Source organism: Mirounga leonina, unplaced genomic scaffold (assembly GCF_011800145.1).
Source record: "Mirounga leonina isolate KUSES-001 unplaced genomic scaffold, KU_Mleo_1.0 Mir_125, whole genome shotgun sequence".
NCBI classification, from domain to species: domain Eukaryota; kingdom Metazoa; phylum Chordata; class Mammalia; order Carnivora; family Phocidae; genus Mirounga; species Mirounga leonina.
In genome coordinates this window covers 57,280,478-57,306,972 of record NW_023270305.1, presented here as the reverse complement: position 1 = coordinate 57,306,972, position 26,495 = coordinate 57,280,478, and the positions used below count along the sequence as shown (strand labels likewise).

The 26,495-nt window shown below is 35.7% G+C and overlaps 3 protein-coding genes across 5 annotated transcripts in view; 2 read left to right on the top strand and 1 right to left on the bottom strand.

Moving 5' to 3' along the window:
- Window positions 1–2,584, top strand: part of CFAP36 (cilia and flagella associated protein 36) — a 56,366-nt gene extending 53,782 nt beyond the window's left edge. The window contains exons 10-11 of the mRNA XM_035001525.1: window positions 2,024–2,145; window positions 2,458–2,584. Coding sequence (XP_034857416.1) covers window positions 2,024–2,145; window positions 2,458–2,488 — 153 coding nt within the window. The 3' untranslated portion in view covers window positions 2,489–2,584. The remainder of the gene's footprint in view (window positions 1–2,023; window positions 2,146–2,457) is intronic.
- PPP4R3B (protein phosphatase 4 regulatory subunit 3B) overlaps window positions 1–26,495 on the bottom strand; it is a 63,805-nt gene that overhangs the window by 22,582 nt on the left and 14,728 nt on the right. For 2 of the 3 annotated variants that reach the window (XM_035001515.1, XM_035001514.1), the window contains exons 4-7: window positions 21,659–22,282; window positions 15,425–15,502; window positions 13,918–14,034; window positions 12,411–12,527 (exon numbers count right to left, since the gene is read on the bottom strand). In XM_035001515.1, coding sequence (XP_034857406.1) covers window positions 12,411–12,527; window positions 13,918–14,034; window positions 15,425–15,502; window positions 21,659–22,282 — 936 coding nt within the window. The remainder of the gene's footprint in view (window positions 1–12,410; window positions 12,528–13,917; window positions 14,035–15,424; window positions 15,503–21,658; window positions 22,283–26,495) is intronic. The other variant, XM_035001516.1, reaches the window with a different exon arrangement.
- Window positions 9,231–9,936, top strand: LOC118008109 (40S ribosomal protein S8-like). The gene has a single exon (XM_035001527.1). It carries the CDS (start codon window positions 9,252–9,254, stop codon window positions 9,876–9,878), a length of 627 nt encoding a protein of 208 aa, XP_034857418.1. The 5' UTR covers window positions 9,231–9,251; the 3' UTR covers window positions 9,879–9,936.

The following is a 26,495-nucleotide window of genomic DNA, read 5'->3' as shown; positions in this document are numbered from 1 at the left end:
CACAAGCAAGGGGGAGCAGACTCCCCGTTAAGCAGGGAGCCCGATGAGGTACTCGATCCCAGGACCCAGGATCATGACCTGAGCAGAAGGCAGAGAGAACCGACTAAGCCACCCAGGTGCCCCCAGTATAAAGCATTTTTTGTTATTATTTTGTTGTGCTAGCCCCTCTAAACTTAACATACTGTGGTTTTCAAAAATATTTCCCTGTAAAGTTGTGTTCTTCAATTCCATTAAGAACCAACAAAAGCATGTCACAGTGACTTAGCTGCTTAAAATTAGAACCCTCACCCCTACCATGTTTCAAAATTTGAACACCAATGAATCAATTCTGTCATGGCATTAGAAACAGAATAAAATCTCTTCAAAGAGGAATTACGAATTATGAAATAAAATTCACAGAGCTAATTAATAAATCCAGACCCAAGCCTCATTTCAATTAGAAGAAAAAGGTAGATTCCACATTAATCTGCTGCTCTTTTTTATTCTGGCATGATCAGCAAAACTTAACTCATGTAAAATATTAAGATATTGCAAAAAGGTGTTAGCCAATAAACTTTCTTCAGATCAGTGCTATGGCATTTACTTTACATTTATGTCAACGTGTACTACTTACATTCTACCAGTTAATTAGGGCCTCAGATAATTCGCTGAATTATATATAATCATCTTTCTTAAGGCATTCATTTAAAACTAGGCACAAAAAAAAAATAAATGATGAATTTAGGTTACATCTAAATAAAATCAGAGTGGCAAGAAATACTTAAGGTATAGCTCATACACTGAAATGTCACTTCAATATAGTCTTCAAACTTTTTGCTCTGGTCTTCTCTTACAGTTTCTCATAAACCCTGCTTCCATCAGTATCAATGCCAAACTCAGTCCCATAATTTAGTGACTTGTGGAACTGAAAAAAGCTGATTTATATACTTCATGGTGAAAGAGGTAAGAAAAGAACTGCCTTTCTCAAAGGCCTGTAAGACTTCCCTGCCAGAGAGAGGTATATGCACCATCGAATGCTATTCTTTTTTTTTTTTTAATATTTTATTTATTTATTTGAGAGAGAGACTGAGATAGAGCGTGAGAGGGGGGAGGGTCAGAGAGAGAAGCAGACTCCCTGCTGAGCAGGGAGCCCGACGTGGGACTCGATCCCGGGACTCCAGGATCATGACCTGAGCCGAAGGCAGTTGCTTAACCAACTGAGCCACCCAGGCGCCCTCGAATGCTATTCTTTAGAACATTTTAAGATCCCCCAGGCTTCAGATAAGAAGGGCACAGAGGTCAGTAGATAAACTGATATCTCTAGGTTCAAAGATTACGCTTGAACATGGGGCACCTGGATGGCTCAGTCAGTTGAACATCCGACTCTTGGTTTCGGCTCAGGTCATGATTTCAGGGTTGTGAGACTGAGCCCCCCAGCTGGGCTCTGCGCTCAGTGGGGAGTCTGCTTGATTCTCTCCCTCTCCTTTGGCCCCTCCCACAGCTCGGGCATGTGCTCTAATAAGTAAATAAATCTTAAAAAAAAAAGAGAGAGATTATGCTTGGGTAAGATCTTTAAAATCCTTAAGAAGCAAATAGTTTGGAAGCCTACTAAACAGTTGAGGAAGCTTAACTGTCAAGAAAGTTTTAAAATAAACAAAGGTCCATGACTGTTCAATCTTTAAGACCACCACTGGGCCAGAGAACTCACACCAACAGAAAGCAGACTATGAAGATTATATAGAGCCTTGGAGGAAAAGGATCTTCTATTGCCAAACTCAGATGTGGCCACAGCTGATAATATCCTGAGGGAAGAAAGGCTTTGGAAAAAAATAGGCAAGGGGGAATTCTTTAGAGACAGCTGGTTTCGTTAATCAAGGACCTCTTGGGACAAAGAGTCCAAGCTACTGCTATTCAACAAATATTTGATGAAACAGTGCATCATAGTTATGAATGAATGATTGCTATATGTATGCTCTCCCTTTTCCCAAACAAAAGCAGTTTCGTTGTGATGTTGGGGGCAGATAAATTATCTTTTTATTTATAGGTCACTGAAACACTAGGAGTCTTATCTGGACTTGAAAAGGACTACCTAATACTCAACTATTCTGGATGTGGCACTGGATACAAAAGTGAACGGAAACTTGATTTATCTCCCTTGAGGGAAAGGTGAGTGAGCAAAGAAAAATATGTATGAAAGTTAGGTAGCTAGAGAGGGGGACTGTGTGGCTGATACTACAAGATGCCAACTTAGTCTCTATTTTCTTTGTTTTGCTAGCAGAGCCCAAATTTTGTTCAGAGGCAATGTACTCAGCTAAAACACAATTTCCCAGCATCCTTCACTGCTAAGGGTAACCTACTTCTGGCCAAAGAAATCCAAGTAGAAATTGCTAAGGGGAAAGTCCAGGAAAGTGCTTTAAAATAAAATACAAAAGCTTTCTAGCCTTCTCCATTATTTTGCTGCCTTTCTTATTCCTGGAGGTGGAAGAGCAATCTTGCAACCTCAAAGTAACAGGCATTAAAACCAGAAAATGAGGATGTCTGACTCAAAAGATGAAAGTCTTCTGGCATCATGAGCTGTATAGTTAAGGACATCATGGAGCTGCTTCATGACTTGTGACATTAATAAAACTTTCATTAGGTAAAACTATTCTAAGTTGGTTTTTCTTTTTTTGTGTGACAAAAGCACTTAACATAATACCTACTTTCTCAGCAAAATTTTAAGTATATAATATTCTTAACTATAGGTACTATAGGTACTGTACAGCAGTACAGTAGATCTCTAGAACTTACTCATCCTGTATAACTGAAACTCTATACCCTTTGTCTAGTATCTTCCCCATTTCCCCCACTCCCCATCCCCTGGCAAGCACCATTATTCTGACTCCATGAGTCTGTATTACTCATATAAGAAGTATCATGTATTTTTCCTTCTGTGTCTGGCTTATTTCACTTGGCAAATTGTCCTCTAGGTTCATCGAAGTTATCAAAAATGGCAGGACTTCCTTTCATTAAGGCTAAGTAATGTTCCACTGTACATATATGACAAATTTATCCATTCATCTGCAGATGGACACTGAGGTTGCTTAGATGTCTTGACTATTGTGAATAATGCTGCAATGAACATGGGAGGGCAGATATCTCTTTAAGATCTTTTGCATTTATGGACAGAAGCAAGATTGCTGGATCATATGGTAGTCTAATTTTTAGAGGAACTTCCATCTGTTTTCCATGACGGCTGCTCCAATATATCCCCATCATCAGTATACAAGGACTCTTCTTTTCTCCACATCCTTGTCAAGACTTGTCATCTTTATTTTTTTATATTAGCCATACTTTTTTTTTTTGAGGACATGTTCCACATTTTATTTACATTATAAGACTAACTTTAATCTCACAATCACATATCCATTTACCTATTTCCTTTTTGCTGATTGCACTTAAATGCATGGTTTGTCAAAGACTGTAAACAAATATTTACCATGTCTGTTACATGTAACACACAGGAACGGCTTTTAACAGAAATTCATCGACCTCCCCCACAACACTTTTTTATTATAAATACAGTTATCGAAACAATCCTGGACATATTTTTGATACTACTATAGTCAGCACCCATACCACTTCAAAAATTAACACAATTTGTGAAAATATTCATTGTATCTGCTACTTCAGACAGTTTCACCTGAAGCTCTTTCACTAAGCAAGACGGATAAAGCATGCCATTTGTTTTTCCTTCTTGAGATTTTTTACTTTTCAGAAACACACATGCTTCCACAGCATGACTCTTCTCTCCATGCTTTCAGCTTGTAAACCTGAATTCTATTTTGAGTAATCGAGGTTTATGCGTAAATGACAGTGTCATTGCCTACTACCTCTTGTCCTTCAAGTTCTTCCAACAAGCGAAAATTATGAGTAACTTTAACTCCTGTGGAGACTACCTTCCCCTACAGCCCTGATACTAGCCACCCTAATAGATGTGTGTGTACTTAGGACAAATGTCTGTTCAGTCCCTTTGCCCATTTTCAAATTGGGTTGTCTTTTTGCTACTGGGTTGCAGGAATTCCTTACATATTTTGAATACTAATATCTCATCAGCAATTGAAAACAAACTCTACACTTTTACTCCCAACCTACATACTATGTTATTGATGTCAGAATTTATTTTATATTTAAAAAAATTTTTTTAAAGACTTTATTTATCTGTCAGAGAGAGAGAGAGAGAGAGGGAGAGTGCACGAGCAGGGGGAGCAGTGGACAGAGGAAGAAGCAGGCTCCCCGCTGAACAAGGAGCCCGATACGGGACTCGATGATCATGACCCAAGCCGAAGGCAGACGCTTAACCAAGTGAGCCACCCAGGTGTCCCAGAATTTATTTTTTTATATTGTGTATCTATTAAAAATTTTTGTAGTTACAGTTATTCTTAATATTTTGTCTTTTACCTTTTATACTAGGGTTAAAAGTGATTTATACACCATGAATAGAGTATTATGTTATTCTGTATCTGTCTATATATTTACCTTCACCAGTGAGATTTACACTTTCAATATGCTTTCTTGTAGCTGTTTAGTGTTCTTTTATTTTAACTTTAAGAATTCCCTTTATGCATGTCTTGTTAAGGCAGATCTAGTGATGCCAGGTAAAGTATTCTCAGTTGGTTGTTTTTTTCTTTCAGCACTTTGAATATATCATCTCACTCTTTCCCGGCCTGAAAGGTTTTTGCTGAGAAATTTGCTGAGACTTATGGGAGTTCCCTTGTATGTAATGAGGGTTTTTGTTTCTTTGGGGTGTTTTGTTTTTGTTTTTTTGTCTTGCTGCTCTAAAAATTCTTTGTCTTTGACTTTTGACAGTTTTATTGTAATGTGTCTTAGTGAAGACCTCTTTGGATAGAATCTATTTGAGGACATATAAATTTCATGTACCTGGATGACCATATCTCTCCCCTGATTTGATGCTATTAGCCATTATTTCTTTAAATAGGTTTCTGCTCCTTTCTTTTCTCCTTTCAGGGTACCATAATGTGTATACTGGTTTTCTTTATTGTGTCCTGTAATTCATGAAAGCTTTCTCCACTATTTTTCATTCTTTCTTCTTTTAGTTCTTTGGGTAATTTCAAATGGCTTGTCTTTGAGTTTTCTGATTTTTATTTCTGCTTGACTGAGTCTACTGTTGAAGCTGTTTATTGCCTTTTTTTTTTTCAATGTATTCTTTAGCTCTAGAATTTCTTTTTTTTTTTTTTTTTAAGATTTTATTTATTTGACAGAGCGAGAGAGAGAACAAGCAGGGGGAGCGGCAGGGAGAGGGAGAAGCAGGCTCCCTAGCTCAGCAGGGAGTCTGACACAGGGCTTGATCCCAGGACTCCGGGATCATGACCTGAGCTGAAGACAGATGCTTAACCGACTGAGCCACCCAGGCACCCCTCTTCTGGTTCTTTTTTAATACTTGGTTTCTGTTGAACTTCTCATTTTGTTCACGTACTGTTTTCCTCATTTCATTTAGTTATGTGTTCTCTTGCAGCTCACTGAACTTCTTTAAGACAATTATTTTGAATTCTTTGTCAGCCAGTTCAGTTTTCCATCATCTTAGGGTCAGTTATGATAGCTTTATTTTGTTTTGTTTTGGTGGTGTCAAGTTTTCCTGATCTTTGTAATCTTGCACTGATGTCTGCCCATCTAAAGAAGCAGTTAGCTCTTTGTCTTTACAGACTGGCTTTGGCAGGGAAAGTTCTTCACCCGTCAGCCCAGTCAGAGATTTTGGCTGGGGCAGCTGATGGGGTTCATTACTGGGGTACATGGACCAGCTATTGAGATGTGTGTGGTGGTGTTGAGAGCCCCTGCTCCTTTTCTTTGTTCTTAGCTATTACAAGGTGATACCCTCACTGCTCTGGGTAGGACCTGAAAGAAATGGCCCTCATGGGTAGCATTCTGAAAGGCTGGGGATGACACTGAGACTCTCTCTTTGTTCTCCCTTTCCCCATGAGAGAATCTGTGGGCCCAGAGGGATCTCTCTCAGTACTGTGTTATGCTGACTTGGGGAGAAGTGACAAGGATAAAGTGAAACTGTTCTTACCCTTTTCAGTGCATCTTTTCTCATTTCTGTGCTGCACTAAAATGCTGTAACCTCTAACCTGGACTCTAGGAGTTGCATGGAGGTATTTGTGTCTGTTAATAGTTGTTAAATTGGTTTCTGTTGTGGGGACAAGACCTGGAATTTCCTATTCTGCCATCTTGCTGATGCCACTCCTGGTTTTTCTGATATATGAAGCCAAACCCATTCCTAAGTAATACATTAATTCCTTATTCTCCTACTTTCTTCTGTCATAGGTCAGGTCTTCCTTCTCCAGTTATCTCTCCTCCACAATGCTGTTAGAACTATCGTTCTAAAACAGAGACCTGATGAAGACATCCTTTGTTTAGAATGGTTGTAAGATAAACTCCTTAGACTGGCTGTGTAGGTAAGAAATATTCTAATCCTGTACTGTTTAAGATGGTATCCACTTGCTACATTAGACAGTTTAAAATTAAAACCAGTAATTCCTCAGTCACACTACCTACATTTTAAGTGCTTGGTAGCCACAGGTAGCAAGTGGTTACCTTGTGGTTACACAATAAACATTTCCATTATCACAGAAACTAAACAGCACTCTTCAAGCCTATTAAAGTTTTGTTGTTAAAGAAAAGGAAAAAAAAGGATAATCAGACTTAGACCAAAAAAAAAAAAAAAAGATGCAGGGGAGAAAAGGGCAAAATATGGGAATTTCTCACAATCAAAATACTAATTGCCACATGCAATGATACAAAAGTCTTTAAACAAGTTGGCTTCTAAATCCTTGTGTCAGATGGGTTTATTTTTTACTGCTCTTAAGTGTCACTGTAATGAAAAATAATTTAGTAAAGAAAACACAAGAGACAGGAATCTACAAACATTCTTATTCTGTAATAAGAGTCATACTTTTGCAATAAAATCTGCTCTGAAAATACATATAAAATCAGACTTCTGCTTTTGGTCAAGATGGAGTGACAGGAACTAGATTTAGTTTTTACCTGGAACAACAACAAAAAGCTGGACAAAATATATGAAACTACAGTTGGTAAGACAGTAGACACTGGCCAATAAAAGACAAAAAGATGGGAAAAAATGAGATAAGCCCTAGAATACATGTCAGGCTCTATTATTATTATTACAATTATTGTATTACTGGATCCTGCCAAACTAAGTAAAAATCAATTCCTAAAATACTAGAATTCACCACAGATTTATAGAAATTCTGCCCCACGGAGCAGTATGGAACAGTCTTTTTCCAGAGGTACACCCACCTCAGTAAATAATTAAAATTAGTCTACTACAGTGCATGACTACATCCACTCAAAAGTAATGGTATTTTTCAGAAACAATGAACAAATAGTTCCGAAACAATTAATGAATGGTTGAACATACATCAATGAACTAAAAGTATTATCAACATTATATGTTGTCTGTAAGGCATGTTTCATTTCTTAATTAACATAATAGAGCAAGCCCTTCTGAACAGAAGGAACAGCCGAATCAAAGGACCCAGGCTCTCTAACTGCAGTACAGCCATCTAAGATATACACTATCCAAGTGACCTTATTAACTCTCCCATACCTATTTCTCCAATGGCAGAACAAAGGAAATGGAATAGAAAATCACTATAAGTTGGACCACTCTTTCAAAATTCAAGCCAGCTAGAGTTGAACTGTCTAATTTCTAACTGTTTGCAGGAGTTCTTTACTGGTACCATTAAAATACTACACATACAAATCCAGTTTTCCTTAACCTGCTTCTCCAACAATGGCATTACTCAGCTAGAAAAAAACTCATGCTCAAGTAAGTGTAGCTAAATAATGAAGATATAAGAAAAACTACTGGAAAATTCCTTCTTAAAATCAAATGACTTGATGTGCAAATAAACCATTATAGAGTAACTCCAGTTAGTATGTGTCAATGCCGAGACACCAAAATCTAGAGAACACCCTCTTAAATTTATATATATGTATATATAAAATATTTTTTTCTCCGTCTCCCCTTAAATTTATAGTCTTAATTAAGAGGGCCCAATGACCTCCTTTCCACTGAAGCCTGTTTATTCCTATGTTCTCTCTTTTAACTTCTTTTTACACCACCATAGCAGCTTCTGCAACTATAACCTTTAATTCAGAGTCAGCCTTTAAATGCCACCATTACTGTCCTGCAATATTCTAAGGGGTCTAAGTTAGGTGTTGGCAAACCACAAGACCACTTTGCTGGTTGCCTACTTTGTAAATAAAGTTTACGGTAAAACATTTACTGGAACATAGCTACACCATCTTTGGACAATTCATATTACAATGGCAGGGTTGAGTAATTGCAACAGAGACCACAGGGCTGATCAAGTCTTATCTTCTGGACTTTTAAAGAAAGGTTGCTATCCTTTACCTAAAGAGCAACATTTAAGTGAGTTTAACCAAGGTTTCCGAGAGATTTTTCAAGGTTTTAGTTATTTCTAAATCAAAGTTTTAGAGAAATGATACTCCCATGGGTTTCATCACACTCCAACCTCATACTATTCTTAGAAGCACATAACGGTTTTTAAAGTACATTTTTGTGGGTTTAAGAATTTTGCTATATTGCAAAAAATAATCAGCAACAGAGGGGAAGTTCTAGGTACCTACATATGGAATTGAGAGATTATCCAGGTTATCAGTTGGCCTCTCTACTTTCTGGCTGGGAAAGATAAAGAACATACTTATTTCATTGCTTCTCAGATTTCTTAAAACTTTCAACTTCTTGATATTAAGATACATTTTATAATTTATGGCATTAGACAGTTATTATCAGCCAATTAGAAAGCATGACAAAGTAAGATGAAAATTTTCCACTAACACTTTCAGGTAAGATCAAGAAAATATTAGCATCCATGTTATCTTAGATTCCATGAATATAGTAAGTAAGAGGAAAAGAAAGAATGACAGGAGCAGGAACATTATTCTGAAGTAGAATAAAAACTGATGGATGTTCTGGAAACATCTTTGTTCTTTAAATGTAAGACTTATTTAAAAATGCACACGAAATTTGTTCTGCAGCAACTTGAATAGGGTAAAATAATGAGAAAAACAATACTTCTTTTAATCCATCTGACATGTCAGAAGAAAGCAAAAACAGCTCTTCAAATTCTACAGAACTTTATGGTCCAATTTCTCAAGTCTGTGAAACAGCAAAACAGTCTGAATAAAAAAACTTTAAGCTCGCTCTTTCGCAGCCACTGCCGAGAGAGATGGGCATCTCTCGGGACAACTGGCACAAGTGCCGCAAGACCGGGGGCAAGAGAAAGCCCTACCACAAGAAGCGGAAATATGAGCTGGGACGCCCTGCTGCCAACACTAAGATTGGCCTCCGCCGCATACACACAGTCCGAGTCCGGGGAGGCAATAAGAAGTACCGTGCCTTGAGGCTAGATGTGGGGAACTTCTCCTGGGGCTCTGAGTGTTGTACACGAAAAACAAGGATTATTGCTGTTGTCTACAACACATCCAACAACGAACTGGTCCTCACCAAGACCCTGGTGAAGAACTGTATTGTGCTCATTGACAGCACACCGTACCGACAGTGGTACGAGTCCCACTATGCACTGCCCCTGGGCCGCAAGAAGGGGGCCAAGCTGACGCCCGAGGAGGAAGAGATTTTAAACAAAAAACGATCAAAGAAAATTCAGAAGAAATATGATGAAAGGAAAAAGAATGCCAAAATCAGCAGTCTTGTGGAGGAGCAATTCCAGCAGGGCAAGCTTCTTGCGTGCATCGCTTCAAGACCAGGCCAGTGTGGCCGAGCAGATGGCTACGTGCTAGAGGGCAAGGAGCTAGAGTTCTATCTGAGGAAAATCAAAGCCCGGAAAGGCAAATAAATCTTCCTCCTATCTTCGGTCATGTAATAAAGGTGTTTATTGTCCAAAAAAAAAAAAACCTTTAAGCTCAGTTTTTGAAGTTGAGGGAATTCTTGATGTGATGCACTGAAGGAAACATTACTTCTGTACCATTCCTGACACAAAAAAGTAACCTAAATCGAATCATGAGGATACGTAAGACAAATCCAAATTGTTGGATACTAGACCAGAAAATTTTCAGTTTTGTCTTGTTTAAAAAGAACATTACTGGGACAACTGACAAAATCTTAGATAGGACTGCAGTTAGATGATAGTACTATAAAAATCCTAATATCCTGCTTTTGATAATTATAATAGACAGTGAAGTAGATACTGGTAAAAAGCCATTGTGCGATCATTTCTATACTTTATTCTTCAATGATTTAGAACAAAAATAATTATGTCTGTATGTAAATGTGTACATACAAATATAAGCAAAGAAAGAGAATGATAAAGCAAATTAGAGATAAAACATTAACAACTGGGCAATCTGGGTGAAGTATATATGGGAGTTCTTTGTACTATTATTATAACTTCTCTGTAAATTAAATATTACTTCAAAACAAGAAGTTAAAAAATGGATGCAAATTTAAGAAACATGATATGTTCAAATACAAAATATCAAAGAGTTAACCCATAGAGATTAGCTTATGTATTTTTAACTTTATTATGGCAAATTTCATCTTCCAGAATTACTATAAATTCCACATATAGTTCTATGAAGTATTTCAGTATAAAACTTTATAAAATAAGGATTCTTAAAAAAATAACCCCAATGCTACTTTATCTTAAAAAATTAACATATGAGTTTATTCTTAAGTGAGAATACAGTGAAAATACCTGCCAAAATAAGTGGTTCAGTAATAGCTGCGTTACTTACCCAGTCAGATTCTAAAATAAGTTTTACTAAATGTTTCAAAGGACATTAGCATAAAAATATGTGAAATCTGTGGCATAACAAAGAGACAGCAATTACTGCTAAATCTATCCGTCTAGCTTAGAAAGAATTAATGACTATAGTAAAAAATGTTAGTATTTCCTGTTGCTCAAAACGTATTTTAGTATGTAATCCAGGTTCCTAAACCAAATCTGCTCCATAATACTGGAAAGAAAGTTTGAATGCTGTCAGTTTACTTTCAAAGAGCATCAAAATAGCAAGTGCCCACCAAATACACAGGTAAGTCTTTTCTTTTTAAAGGTTACCAGGAACTCAACAAAGAATCTGGCATGTAGAATCTTTAATTTTAAAGCAAAAAAAAAAAAAAAAAAAAGTATCCTCTTTTGTGGGCTAACTCAATTATTTTATGGCAACAAAATTTTTAAATTGTTAAACTGCTAGATCTCAGAAAATTCAGGGAAATGAAAGACCTTGAAGACTATGATTATAAAAAAAAGAAACTGAGAAAGGGACTTTTCATAGTTAAATATCAGTAACTGCTTCTCTAAGTCTCATTTGTCAATTAAATGTAAACAAGGAAATATTTCTAATAAAAATAGAAATAAAAGCTTTCAGAGTTAAGAATCCTAATAAAAACAGAAATAAAAGCTTTCAGAGTTAAGAATCCTATTCTCACAATCGGAAGAGATTTTATGAGTGCCCTTAATCACACACATCACTGAGAATGTAGCAATTAAGAGTGTTAAATTCAAAGTTACCTTCTGTAAAGGATGGCACAAAGATACACATAACAACTGTGAGATTATAAACTGATTAGTAAAACAGGTATTTACTTCTTTAAAGTCAGATTTAGCACCATTTGGGTTAAAAAAACCCAAAAAACCTTAAAATATACTTAACATAAAGATTTCTTCTATTTCTTTTCTACTGCCTAAAATTGTAGCATTAGCTCAAACTGATTCTAATATAAAATTGCTTAAAAAAAAAACAACCACTGGAAATATCTAACAAAGAATGTAAAAAATCTAAGGAGATATTATGAGATTAAACACAAAACATATAAAACAACTGTAGTTTATTTAATTCAATAGTAACTCATAACAAGGATCAAATTAACAGAAATCAAAATCTTCTTTACGATGGAACATGATTATATTTATTTTCTATTTAACACTAAAACATATTTGATATAAGAAAGAGTACTTTAAATTGTAGCTATTTGTTCATTTTGTTCTTAAAAGAGTTTAAGGGGAAAGTTTAAGTATTTCTGTGGTGGGAAAACACGGTGGTCTCATTATTAAACATTTATTCACATGGAAAAAAAGACACATTTGAACAAGTGAAGGCAACCTGTTAGTTATACTAGAAGTGCCTTTAGCACTTGAACTTTTTTGAAGAACTTGATTCTATTATAACCTATTTATCTCAACTTGAGTTTGAATACAGTTTTTTTCAATAAACAAATCAAATGCCACATATTCTGGGGTTGCTGAAGTCGCAGCTGATCAGAAATCTATTCTGCCTCATTAAAGATTTAGATTGTAGTTATACTTTTTTTCTCAACAGTATGCAAACATTACAGGTCATTCACATAGAATCAGAGAATTATTACTTACATCATCACTCTGCTGGGCTTCTTGCATTACAAATTCTCGGACCATGGATGGACTAAACTCTACTAGATAAGAAAATATATCTGTAGCTGCTGATCTGACTTGCAAATCATCCATGCCCTGGTAAAAGGAAAGTTAGGTTAGAGACTGTAAACAAAAATTACGCCATGTTCCCTATCTTTCCCAAATCTATGCACATTAACTTTTTGGATTCAGACATTGTACTGGAATCTTTTCTTCCTTTTCTTGTATAAATATTAAAAGCTTTTAAGCAGCTCAATGATTAGTTTCTGCCAGTTTTCACCATCACAAAGATAAATACTCAAGAGAATTTAGATGTAAGGATCAGCATAGGATTATACTATTACACTTTACAAATGCTGTAAAAAATTTTTTTTTTATTTATATATATGCAAAATGTGAATGATGTTACCTAGTTAAGACTTCAAAATTTTCCAGAATCTGTCTTTGGTCCTGGATTTGCCAGTTACTCCTTAGTAACTGATTCTCTCTTTTATGACTCTCCTAAGAGAGGATGCTTTTGAAAAGCACTCTGGGTATTTTCACTCTTTGTCCACATCTTAGTTTTCTAAGGGAGTGATCCTGAATGCTTTTCCCTCTTTAATAGATAAAGGATACATGACTTATAAGTTACAAAATCTCCAAGTGATTCTGAAAACATTCCTTAACTCAGCATTCTCAAAGTGTGGTCCAGGGAATTTTGATGAGGTGTTCAACACCCTTTTCAGGAAGTGCATGAGATTAAAACTATTTTCATAGCAATAAACAATACTAGGGCATTAATGGCCCTTTTCACTCTGAGGATATCACAAGTATAATGAGACATGTGGTATCACAACAAAGCAAATGCAGAAGTTGCTATGAGAATCTAGCTGTCATCTCCTACACCAAATGTTAAAGGGATGGGCAAAAAAAGGTGAAACAATGCCATTCTTCACTAAAATTTTTTTTGTTTTCGGCAAATTATTTTTTCATAGAAGTTATATTATTTGTAACAAATATTTGATCATCTTAAAATGAACTGATAAATATTTAAAATTTTTCAGTTTTAATTTTCATACAATACCAATGGATAAAAATCATATAAACAAATGTATGCGGAACCACTGCCCTAAACCACATTGCAGCATGAGCTGCCTTGGTCCAGTCTGTCCTCACTCTACTCACTGGTCTAAAAAAGAAAGATATTTTAATTGTTTCTATGAAACATAATATTGTTACAGAAGAAATAATAGTCTTGAAAAAGCATGTGGGATTTTTATTCACTTGAAGCCATATTATATGCAAGTGCTTACATATTAATAACATAAACTTAAATAATAAAAACCCAAAGACTGAACACACACTTGTAGTAATTCACTATCAAGTGAATCATAACCTAATATATATAATTCAATATGCATTATTATAACAAATACTTTCACATACATAATATAGAACTACTACAAATTCACAACTTCAAAAACATGAAGCGAAGCTATATAATTACCATTACAATTTCAAGAGCAGGAAGAATTCCCAACTTTGCCAAAGTTTTGAAAAATGCATCCCTGTTTTGAGGTTGTAATGTCTGAGAAAATGCACAAAATTCCTTGAAAAAGTTAACCTGGAATATTAGAAAACATAGTAAGAAGTTGACACACATAAGAGCAAACTTGGCACACTTTAATGTGATGTACCACAGTGTAATGTGCCCTTCTCAAGGACGTTGGGGCGCCTGGGTGGCTCAGTTGGTTAAGCGACTGCCTTCGGCTCAGGTCATGATCCTGGAGTCCCTGGATCGAGTCCCGCATCGGGCTCCCTGCTCGGCAGGGAGTCTGCTTCTCCCTCTGGCCCTCCCCCCTCTTCCCTCTGACCCTCCCCCCTCTCATGTGCTCTCTCTCATTCTCTCTCTCAAATAAATAAATAAAATCTTAAAAAAAAAAAAAAGGACCTTCATTTTTTAGGGTGTCCTGGCTCCTTAAAACCTATATTAAAATAACATATTAAAAACTAGCATCCCACTAAAAGTAAACTTTGCATTACTTCTTAGCACTGAACAATGAACTCCCCAAAGACATTATAGTGTACATGTTATATGTGGAGTCCCAGTGGGTGAATACACATACAATATTAACTTACGGTTTAGTTGCAAAAATGTCATGTAAGGCATGTATCCTGAATTAGAGCATGTATTTTCACAGAAACATGCTGTATAACAAATGGTGGCTGGGTTCTCAGGGGGCTCTCAAAAGTATAATTCCATTTTTAAGAATTGGAAAGGACATTAGACATTCCCGAGTTTAAAGAACTAATTTTTTAAAAGAGAAAACTGAGCAGGCGATCAACTATACCAAGATGACTTGGCTGACTTTAAGTTGGCAATCTTGCATTTTTTTTTTTTATTATGTTATGTTAATCACCATACATTACATCATTAGTTTTTGATGTAGTGTTCCATGATTCATTGTTTGCGTATAACACCCAGTGCTCCACTTGCATTTCTTTTTAAAACCCAAGCACCTGATTATGTTTAAAAAAATAATGACAAACTGCTAGTAAATAGCAATCACTATTTTTTTCCACCAAAGCATAGCTTATACCTCATAAAATATACACATATTCAAAAGAAAAAAACATTTCCAAGAACCAAATTACTTATCATGCATTTATTCAAGCACTGTCCTTACCTTTTTTCCTTAAAAAAAAAAAAAAAAGAGCTGTTCTATACAGCCTTAAAAATGTATGAGTTTGTAGTTCTGTCCATACATAAACTCCATACCTAATTTTGGGATTTTTGAGACACAAAAGTCCCCTCATCAAAATAATTTAAGAAATTTGTAAATATACAACACAGTAAGTTTGAGAAACTTTGAGAATAATTATATTGTATAAATAAGTATCTTTCATCTCATATTTATAAAAAAATTCTCTCTTAACAAATTCAGTATTGAAAGCTGTATATGCCAACAGTAAGTGCTCTTTAGAGGTTCGAATTTCAGGAATAAATAACTTACCAATTCACGCCGTTTATCATCATCTGTAGCCTCATCTGTTAACTGTGCAAAAACTTCAGACAAAAACTTCTCATCTTCCTACATGAGAAGAAATAATTACTATGAAACAGTCTAACAATAGTATAAAGTTACACTCATTTGTATGATCTACACAAATTATAATAAAAATAGCTGAAAACCCAATAGTTTCATCATGAAACCTAAAATTCCAGGGTATATTCGTGTTATAAGTTTCAAACCCTGACTACACCATTTAATATTAGTTACACGTTACATTAATACCTCATTTGACCAGAAACTTCAGCTATAAAGAACTCTTTGGAAAACAAAAAAACCCAGTTATGTTCTAGAAGTCATATATGAAAACTCATGTATTTTAACTCTGCAGTTAAAGGCTCTGCAGCTCCCTCTCAGGGTCTATTCATTTACTTTTTTTTTAAGATTTTATGTATTTATTTATTTATTTATTTGAGAGAGAGACAGTATGCACAAGCTGAGGAAGAGGCAGAGGGAGGGAGAAGCAGACTCCTCGCTGAGCAGGGAGCCGGATGAGGGGCTCCATTCCAGACCCCTGGGATCATGCCTTCTGGGATCATGACCTGAGCTGAAGGCAGACGCTTCACTGACTGAGCCACCCAGGAGCCCCTATTTATTTACTTTTAATTTAAATGTAATTCAAACAAGTTTGAAGATCTCATTGTCAATACGCCGCAGATTAGAAAAATGAGAAATTACAAATATGGCACAGGAACAGCAGTAAAGGAGACTGAATTCTGGCAGTGGTAAGACTGCAAAGCCTTTTTTTTTTTTTTTTTTGCAAAGCCTTTTAAAACACAAAAACTCATGGAATATAATTATCTAGGGCCATTTGGGTTACAGGCTTACATTTTCTTATGGTTCCCAAGGATAAAACTAAATGATAAACACTACAATAACTGCTTTTCACACACTGATGATTCTGAGGTATTAAAGGGCAGGTATGTGTTAGTTTATCTACGTACTATTTACAAGGACAAACAAAAAATATAGTAGAGTACGTACTATATAATCTTATTTTTAATATAGATTTATGTCTAAAATCTAAAAGGGGTAAACATTAAAGTGTTAATTGTGATTATCTTTTGGTGATGGATTATGAGTGCTTTTTTGCTTATATTTTCCAATTTTCCATAATAAGTATGGACTATTAAATTACAAAGGAAAAAACTGACATAAATTCTGAAATTCACTTTGGAAATTTCCATCAAAACCTGCTAAAAAACCTATCCTTTTAAATTTCACTTATTTTTAAAATTCACTTTTATGAAATACAACTTGCATTAATTTTATTTAAGGTAGCATGTTCTAAGAATGTTTGTAATAGTGATACCTTCATGGTTGACAATAAAATCAAATCACGACATGTTAAGGATATACCTTAAATACCTGCCCTTTTACTTAAGGTGGATCATCTGTGAAGTGGTATCAATCCCTTAAATAAGTTTTTCTAAAATAAGATAAAATGTATATATAAAAAATCTAAGTAAAAACCACTAGATATGATTATGGACGATGTAACATACTCTTCCACTAACCATTCATCAGTGTTACTCAAAGAATACTGAAAGCCACTCCCGTTCATTAGTCTGACTCAGAATGGTGTTTCTTTTTGTTCTTTATTTTGTTGACTTCTTATGGACCTTATACACCGTGGCCTGAACCATCTGTTTCTGAGAGAATTCAACAGCATTATACTTACTTCTCAAATCACTTTTTCTAAATACTTTTCCTCTCAATATTTTAGGTTCTGGTGAGTAACTATGCACTTACACCTTTTATAAATTTTTTTCTTCTTCCATCTCTCCCAGATTAAATCTTCCTTTCTTAAGATTTTTTAACTTTTTTGAGAATACTTTCAGAGGAAAATAGTTTCAATTCTTTGATAAATACAATTTCTTCCATGATTCATTATTTGTGTGCTGACAGCTAGAACTGCTTAATGTATTATGGAGGCAATTTCAAGTATATTATAGCCTGCTAGGAGAATATTTTCTAATTCCTATCATGTATATTTTTTCTGATTTCTTTATTCTTGATAATAATCTAAAAAAGCACTCTATTCCAATGTACATTAAAAAGCAATTAATTGGGGCACCTGGGTGGCTCAGTCAGTGAAGCATCTGCCTTTGGCTCAGACTGTGGCTTGAGATTGAGCCCTGCGTCAGGCTCCCTGCTCAGCGGGGAGTCTGCTTCTCCCTCTCTCTCAGCTCTCTGCCACCAACCTCCCCCTTCCCCCCGCTTGTGAGCTCTAGAGCTCTCTCTCTCTCAAATAAGTGAAATCTTTAAAAAAAAACAAAAACAATTAATTGACAGCCTAAAGTCCATTATAAATATAGTTGTAATGTTTCCCCCTACATACCTGGTTCTCCCAGTAGTCTCTTTAGATAACTTTAGTTTTTCTTTTTTATTTAGTTTAAAAGCCTTTGTTTTTAATAAAACATACTTTTAAGACAAATTGTGTGTGGCTGCTTTTTTGAATTAAACAGCAATTCTTTATTGGGGGGGAAAAAGGGAGCCACTTTTAAAAAGCCTGAATCAAACTTTTCTTTGCAGTAATGTAAAAACAAGCACATGCTCAAAATCCAAAAACCCAAGGGTGCCTGGCTTGCTCAGTCAGCAGAGCATGCGACTCTTGATCTCAGAGTTGTGAGTTCGAGACCCACACTGGATGCAGAGTTTACTTTAAAAACAACAAACCCAAACCCAGAACCCATTCACCATTATTCATGTAAATGCAGAAATTTAGAATTACATCAGGCTTTAAGAGATTACATAGATTGCCTAGTCCAATTTTAAATTTCAAGAGACTGATGCCCAAAGAGCGGACTTATATGAGGCTGGCTATAACAGAGACGGATTTAGAATCCAAGTCTCCCACATGATGAGATTTTTGTAACTCCCACAATATATAATAAACTATAGGACAGATTCCTAAGTAGTTCATAGTTATGAAGCAAACCAAAGTAAAACATACATAGAAAGTAGAATAGGCCAAATCTAGTAAGATAAAATTTAGTATGCATGAGTCCAAAAACCTCTAAAACAAAATGGAGAACTATATTATTGTAAGAACTGTATGACTGTAAGTTGTTTTCTTAAAGGCATGGAAAGATTTTATATATTTACTTAGTAACTGGGATGAAAGGTTAGAAATTTTTTTTAGTGCTGAAATCCACAAAATATGTCAAAAAAGAACTAAACTACTGGTATTACTGGGTTTGTTTTTGGCTCAATTCTCATTTATGGGATAGCGGAAATATATGTGTTAAAATGTCAACATTTGCGATATCTGTCCTCCACCATTTCTAGTGAAGGAAGAAGTTAAAACTTCTTGTTCTGAAAAGGATCTTATCGGTAGCTGTCTGTGTGAAAATAACCTCATTTTATTGGCTTTAAGGAATTTAATTTTTAAAACATTTTAAAGTATATTTCTCAATTCTGGGCACATGAGATTTTGATCTGCAATTAGAAAGTTCAGGTTAACTAAACTCTTATGCCCCAATCAAGCTTAAGAGAATCTCAACATGTACATACCAGGAGCCAGTGACCACAGTAAGTGCTTTCATATAATTTCTGTTAATTAACCTAATTCAGGCTAGGAGTTCTTTTATGTATCTTTGCACTAACTCATTTTGGTTCCGATAAATAGAATTCTTACATTTTCACTTGCTTATGTAACTCATACAACAGCAGGTTAATACTCATTTAAGAAACTACAGATATCAGGATGCCTGGGTGGCTCAGTCAGTTAGGTGTCTGACTCTTAGTTTTGGCTAGGGTTGTGAGATGGAGCCCCATGTCCAGCTCCGCCCTCAGCACGGAGTCTGCTGGAGATTCTTTCCTCCTCCCCTTCCCTCTACTCCTCTCCGAACTCATGCGTGCACACCCACACTTGCTTGCTCTTTCTCAAATAAATAAATAAACAAATAAAGCTACAGATAGGTATCCTAGCTAGAAGGATATCTGGAAACATCTAATACCTAGCCAAAAACTTTGTACATGGAAACCTCAGAGTTGGGCTTTAGGAAATGAGCTTTTAGAGGCCAATCACCATAATCCTAATTTCTTTCTTCTCACATACTGTTGAGAACAGAAAACAGAATTCAGCATCACTGCTGACACATAAGAGATAACTAAGTGGTAAACCCTGGATAAACAACAGGTAATTCACAGTATCTATTTCATAAATGCATCTAATGGACCAGAAATGAGTAAGACTTTCTTTTCTTAAAGCTACACTTGATTTATATAATTGTAGCCTTTATAAATAGATCTTTGACACAATATATAAAATGACAAAGTGTTATAAATATTTATTTATAGTTTGCATAATTTTATTTATTTATTTATATTTTTAAAAATTCTTATTTGTTTATTTGACACAGAGAGAGAGAGAGAGAGACAGCGAGAGAGGGAAAACAAGCAGGGGGAGTGGGAGAGGGAGAAGCAGGCTCCTGGCTGAGCAGGGAGCCCAATGCGGGGCTCGATCCCAGGACCCTGTGATCATGACCTGAGCCGAAGGCAGACGCTTAATGACTGAGCCACCCAGGTGCCCCTGCATAATTTATTTTTTAAAATATAAAAAAGCATTTATAATTCAGTATTATGGATTTGGAAAACCTTCTGAAGTCAAAAGCAGTCATTTGAAAGCTTCTGCACTTGAGTTTCTGTTAATGGGTGCTTTACATCAGCTACACTGACTGTGAGTCTACTTCCAAACTCTTTTAACTGTAACTGTTTTTCTGTTAGCAAGTCAAATGGCACCCTGAATTGTACAGCAAGTATGGTTTTAAAAAAGCAGGTCCCACATATTATAAATGGAACCTTGTTCATAAGTCTAATTTTCCCTTATACCTGTTATTGTGGAATAAGGAAAAACTGTGAGGTGAAAGAATGAACTAGAGAAGTAAATCCTGTACAAAAAAATACAGTAACAAGGGAAAGGTGAATGATGGTTGGAAGCATCATGAAGTAGAATCTCATAGCTAAGTACTAAGACAGAGATTCTCAACATTTTGGTCTCAGGACCACTTTAAACTCTTAAAAATGATGGAGGTCTCCAAAGAGCTTTTATTATGTGGATTATGTTTATCAATATTTATAATCAAAACTGAGACATTTAGAAACAGTTATTAATTTGCTTTAGAAATAAGCTATTATAAGTTTATGTAAATATTTTATATGAGAATATTTTATAAATTTAGAAAAAATTTTATAAATTTAGAAAAAAAGTGGCTGTTTTACATTTTTGTAAATCTATAATGTTTGGCTTAATAGAAGAAAGCTATATTCTCATATCTTCTTTGACATCCAATCTGTTGTGATATGTTTTGGTTGAAGTATATGAAGAAAATACCGCCTCACAGTAACAAGAAGTTGGAAAAAGAAAAACTTCACAGACCTCTCTGAAAGGGTTTCAGGAGCTCTGAGAACATACTTGAGAACCACTACACTATGTATACAGAAGCTGCTCAAAAAATTTAATGAGTGATATGGACATAACAAGGCAGTTATGTAGGAAATTGTGGGTATCGTATACTACCACAAGTAAAGCAAAATCTTCAAAATCATCCTTACTACACTGTTTGGGTATAAAGGATTAACATGATAAACACAGTATAAATTCCTATCTTACAACTCAAGGAGACATAATTTAATTATCTTTTCCTGAAGTTTAGTGTTTCTCAGTACTGGCTGCACATTTGAATTATTCGGGAAGCTTTAAGCGCGCGCACACACACACACACACGCACCCCTAATAATAACTAGGTCTCACAAAATGGACTAAAAGATAGTCTTAAAATAGCTGTTTTTGTTCAGGATGATGAAAAAGTTCTGGAAATGGACAGTGGTGATGGCTGCATAACACTGTGAATGTACTTAATGCTACGAATTATATACTTAAAAATGGTTAAAATGATCAATTTTATGTCATATATATTTTGTAATTTTTAAAATATATGCAAAAATGAAGTTTAAATAAAAAAGCTCCATCACAGAACACTTAAAAATGTAAAAGGTCACATTAAGAAATGATTCTCCTTCAAAAACCCATGAGATGAAGTCCTGTTTTCTATGCTTGACAGTATATTTAAAGTAAACAAAAGAAATCTTCAAAAAGGAATGAATACCAGCTCAAACTATTAAGGGAAGTAAGTATCTGAAAAAAATAAAGGAACACCTTTGCTTACTCACCTGCAACATGCTGACTATCTCAACTTTGTTGAAGAAAATAAAAGACGTAAGAGTAGAAAGAAAATTCTCTTCAAAAACGGATGGCGTAGGCAAAATGATGTCCTGAATGTACTGTACCCTGTAAGTCTGATGTATTTTTTGCCTTAGTTCAGAGTCTGTTATTGGTATAACTTCCTTAAACTTTGCAGTTTTGGTCAAGAATTCTCTATGCCTTTTTGGCTGAGCCAAAGCAGGGTCATATTCAAGGCATCCCACAACATCCATGATACACTCATCAGAAAACATTACTTCAAACAGAGTTGCCTTATTTAGGAATAAGATTCCTCTAATAATTTCATACAAATGGTGTAAGCCTTCAGTGTTTTCTAGATTCTCACAAGCTTGGAACAGCTGCAGTAGTTTTTTAATATAGCCTTCATTTTCCAAGGCCAGAGCCAGCTTTTCCCTACGGATAGGTGAGGAGAGAACTGAGGTAACTAAGTCAGCAATCTCTTCAAGTTTACTGAGTTCACATGTGGGCAGGTCAATCAGATGACTGGTTTCAGGCATTTCTTCAAATCGTTCTTCTTCTGATTCATCAATGAGGTCCTGTGTGACTTCCACTGATGGATCCTTACCTTGAACCTAAAAACATCCAAGTACAGCTGGTTACCTTAAAATACAAAAGAATTCAAAATTTTGGAAATCAAATCACTGACGGCTGAATTTAAGTAAAAATACCTTGCAGAGAAACAATATTAGCCACACAGCCATTGTTAATTAGAAGTGAAGTCTAGAGGGGGAAAACATACCCAGTTTAGAGTCAATTACTTGAGTCTCAATTTCACCTCTAAATTTCCCAACTTATAACTTGAGTTTAACTCTGATCCCTGACAATGTGCACATTTAAGCTAATGTTACACTGATTTATGTGATGTTATGTAATAACCATGTGCAGCTGTTTAGTAACTTCACTATTCCAACTAATTTTGAATTTTTCAGGTTAACTCTTCTGTGGGTCCCCCAAATTACTACGTATGACTCTTAATGCACCATCACACTGGCCTGACAAAAACACTACTGTTTATTATTTTTATATATGTATAATATATATGTTATATATACATACATTATATATGAGTATATTTATATTATATATATGTGTGTGTGTGTGTGTGTGTATATTTTAGAGAGGGTGGGGAAAGAGAGACAGAATATCTTAAGCAGGCTCCACGCCCAGCCTGGAGCCTCATGCAGGGCTGGATCTCACAAACCTGAGATCATGACCTGAGCTGAAATCAAGAGTCAGATGCTTAACCAACTAGCCACCCAGGCACCCCAAACACCACTAAGTTTAAACCAAACTAAAACCCAACTCTTTGTATATTCAAGAGTGAGAAGATTTCCTCAAATTACTTTTGAAATTCACTTTTGGACAAATAGCTGCTTTTGTTATGAGCCTAAAACTGCTCTAAAAAACAAAGAATATTCTTGGGGCGCCTGGGTGGCTCTGTCGGTTAAGTGTCTGCCTTCGGCTCAGGTCATGATCCTAGAGTTCCAGGATTGAGCCCTGCATCAGGCTCCCTCTGACCCTCACACCCCGCTCTTGTGCTCTCTCTCTCAAATAAAATTAAAAAAAAAAAAAAAAGAAAAAAACAAAGAATATTCTTTTAAAAACTGGCATTCATTTAACATCTGTGATAAAGCCTCCAACTTAAAATATCTAGAAAACATAATGAATAAAAACTGTTTTATAATTCATGTTGACAGCTCAAGAAAAGCATGGCTACCGTATAACAAGTTTTCTATAAATGATTTCTATAATAACATAAAAACTTTATTCTTTATAAATTTTTTCTAATTCCTAACACAAGAGTGCAAGTATCATCTTTTCACCTCAAAATATCCAAATATCCTGAGATGAAAAAGCTCCAGAAATTTCCAAATCCACCAAAACAACATGAAAAAAGACTTAAGAGCTTAGAGAAAGTAGACAGATATACTGGTGCATATAAGGTAATTTTTCTCCTAGAGTACTTTTACTTCTGAGTCCTCAACAGAGTAGTTGGGTTTAGGGAGACTGACACATAAATATAAAAGGGTGAGTAACAAGGTCATAAGAGCAGTTCAGATAAAATACTATGGAAATTCAGACGAAGGGAAATTCCTTCCAGCTCTTGGGGGTACAGGGGGTGGTGAGGAGAGACTATAAGGAAGAAATCATAAAAGCAGTGGCATTTGAGATCTTCAAAGTGGCATCTGGACTTTCAAAGATGGGTAAGATTCAGATGCGGCTAAAGGCATGCAAAGTGCAAAGGGAATAGTAGAGGCAGAGAGATGGAAATGTGTGACACGCATACAGCTAACAGCAACACAACTGGAAATGTAGATTAAAGCCAGATTATGGAAAGTCAAGCTAGAACACTTGAGTTATTGTTTAGGGAAGTGAATGTACAGCATTATCCTTTAGAAAGTCAACCTGGCATCAGTTGTATGGGATAAATTTGAGAATATAGGTAAATTAGGGTGTTATTCCAAAGTCTACATGAACAACTGAATTTGGATAGTGATGGTGGGACAGATAAGGGACAGGTACAAAAGAGAGGAGGAACCACAAATGACCCTATAGTTTTAAAGATTATGGCTCCTTTAATAAAAACTAAGAGTGTGGGAGAGGAATGGTTAGTAAAAGTTCAGTTCTATTAAGTTTGAGGTGTCTGAATACCTAGCTGGCAACTAAATCGGTGGACCTACTACTCAGGAAAAAGAGTAGGACAGAAGGTAGAAATTTGGTATTAGGGTAACACTTAAAAACTATAGGGTCATTTGTGGTTGTGTAAGTTCACAAAAATTTACACTATCAGTAGGGTTCTCAACAAAAATTTCTTTTCCACCCTTCTAGCTTACTTCCTTTACAGCGTTACTTTAACTTTTTCCCCCTTTTAAGTGTCAAACACTATTACTTTCCCCTTTAAATCTCAGGAGAGAGAACCTTTCCTTTGAAAAAAGAGACAACTGGTATTCAACATATTCCAATATCCAACACCCTTCTCCATCTCACAACTTATTTTCACTCATTTCCATCATCTCTTTCAGAGAGAATGTCTCTACCCTCCCATTTTCTGAGGTTAATGCTTCCATACGTACTTTTGACTTTATGCTTTCTAAAAGCTATATATACAGAAATTATCTTAGCTCTTTTTATAACTTATTCCTCTTCCACACATAAAAGAATTGGACTGAAGCCAAAAAATTTATAGGGACCTTAAATAGGGACCCCACATCTTTGGTGCATCAAGCACTAATGATGGCCAAGGTGCATATCAGCAGAATTATATCCTGGACTCTAGGGAAACAGTTCAGAGAGATGTAGGTAGAACTGCATGACTGGTTGCACCTTAGTGTGGCCTTCTGGGGCTTTCCCACATGCCATGCCCGATCTTCTCCCTCCTTCCCTGTCACGGCTGCCCTTCACCCATTTGCGATACACAGGCATACATCTCCCCTGTTCTAAATCTTACAGTGGTGCCTTGCCCTGCCAAAGGGACAATTCAAAATATGGTATCAATATTGAGAAAGTGAAGGACTCTAATGACTAAGTAATAAATCTTTATCTAAGATAAAAAATTATTCACTATTATTCACCATTCTCCTTAAGAAATTTATTGTTCTCTGAGCTGTTACACTTTTCAGGGTTTTACTTTCTCAATATAAGGAGTTAAGAAGTGACTGAGTAATATGGTTTTTGTTGAAATTAAAATTGTTTTTTCAAAGGTCAGCAAGGGCTTCTCAGAAATGGAAAGTAAGACAACGTATGGTTCTGTGGAATACCAGGCAGTTGTGAGGAGCGATAAACTAAATCTATATTCAGCAACATGCATAGATTTAAAAAGTACAGTACACGGGGCACCTGGGTGGCTCAGTAGGTTAAGCATCTGCCTTCGGCTCAGGTCATGATCTCAGGGTCCTGGGATCGAGCCCCATGTCAGGCTCCCTGCTCAGCAGGGGGTCTGCTTCTCCCTTTCCCTCCATCCTGCTCATGCTCTCTCGCTCTTTAAAATTAATAAAATCTTTAAAAAAAAAAGTACGGTACTCAGTTGTTTAGTAAAAAATTAAACTTCCTGGACCAGCAGAGTGGCCAAATCTAGCACCCGTTCCAAAGGTGGAAAGTGTGAGTAAAAATCACTGACGAATGGGAAGAAATAATAACCAAGGGCAAAGGAATGAAAAATGGGTAAAGTTACAAGAGAAATCCAATATTAACACTAGTGCCTCAAGAAAGGATTGGAGCAAGAGATGATATTCTTTTAGCTCAATTGTATCAGGTGCCTAAGGGTAAAAGCCATACGTTTGCCAAGATCACCTATTCTTGGGACTTGACAAGGTTGAATGGAGGCCTGTAAATAAACCTGATGAACTGAAACAATTGTTAATAACTGTTAATGATTCTAGTAATGTGCCAGACTCCTACTTTTCAGGTCTCATCATACTACCATACTAGCATTGTTGCTCCAACTACCTTAGGTACATAAGCGTCATAATATTAATATAATATTAATGCTGGGAAACGGAGTTAAAGCCTCCTCAACATCAATGCTCAAAGAAAATGCCTGGCAGGAGGAAGAAATGGATTTTGTTAACTGTCAGTTAACTTCTTTGCTAAACACCTCTGTACAAGTTTATCATAAGGTACAAACTGCAACAGATCAAGGAGAAAAATCAGTAATCAGTACAAAATATAAAAAGTAAATCATGGCTTTATCAGACATTGTTTCTTTAAATATATCCCTACCCCAGAATGGCTCCTTCAAATATCAGGCATATTCATATTGATATCTGTTATGTCATATAAATGCTA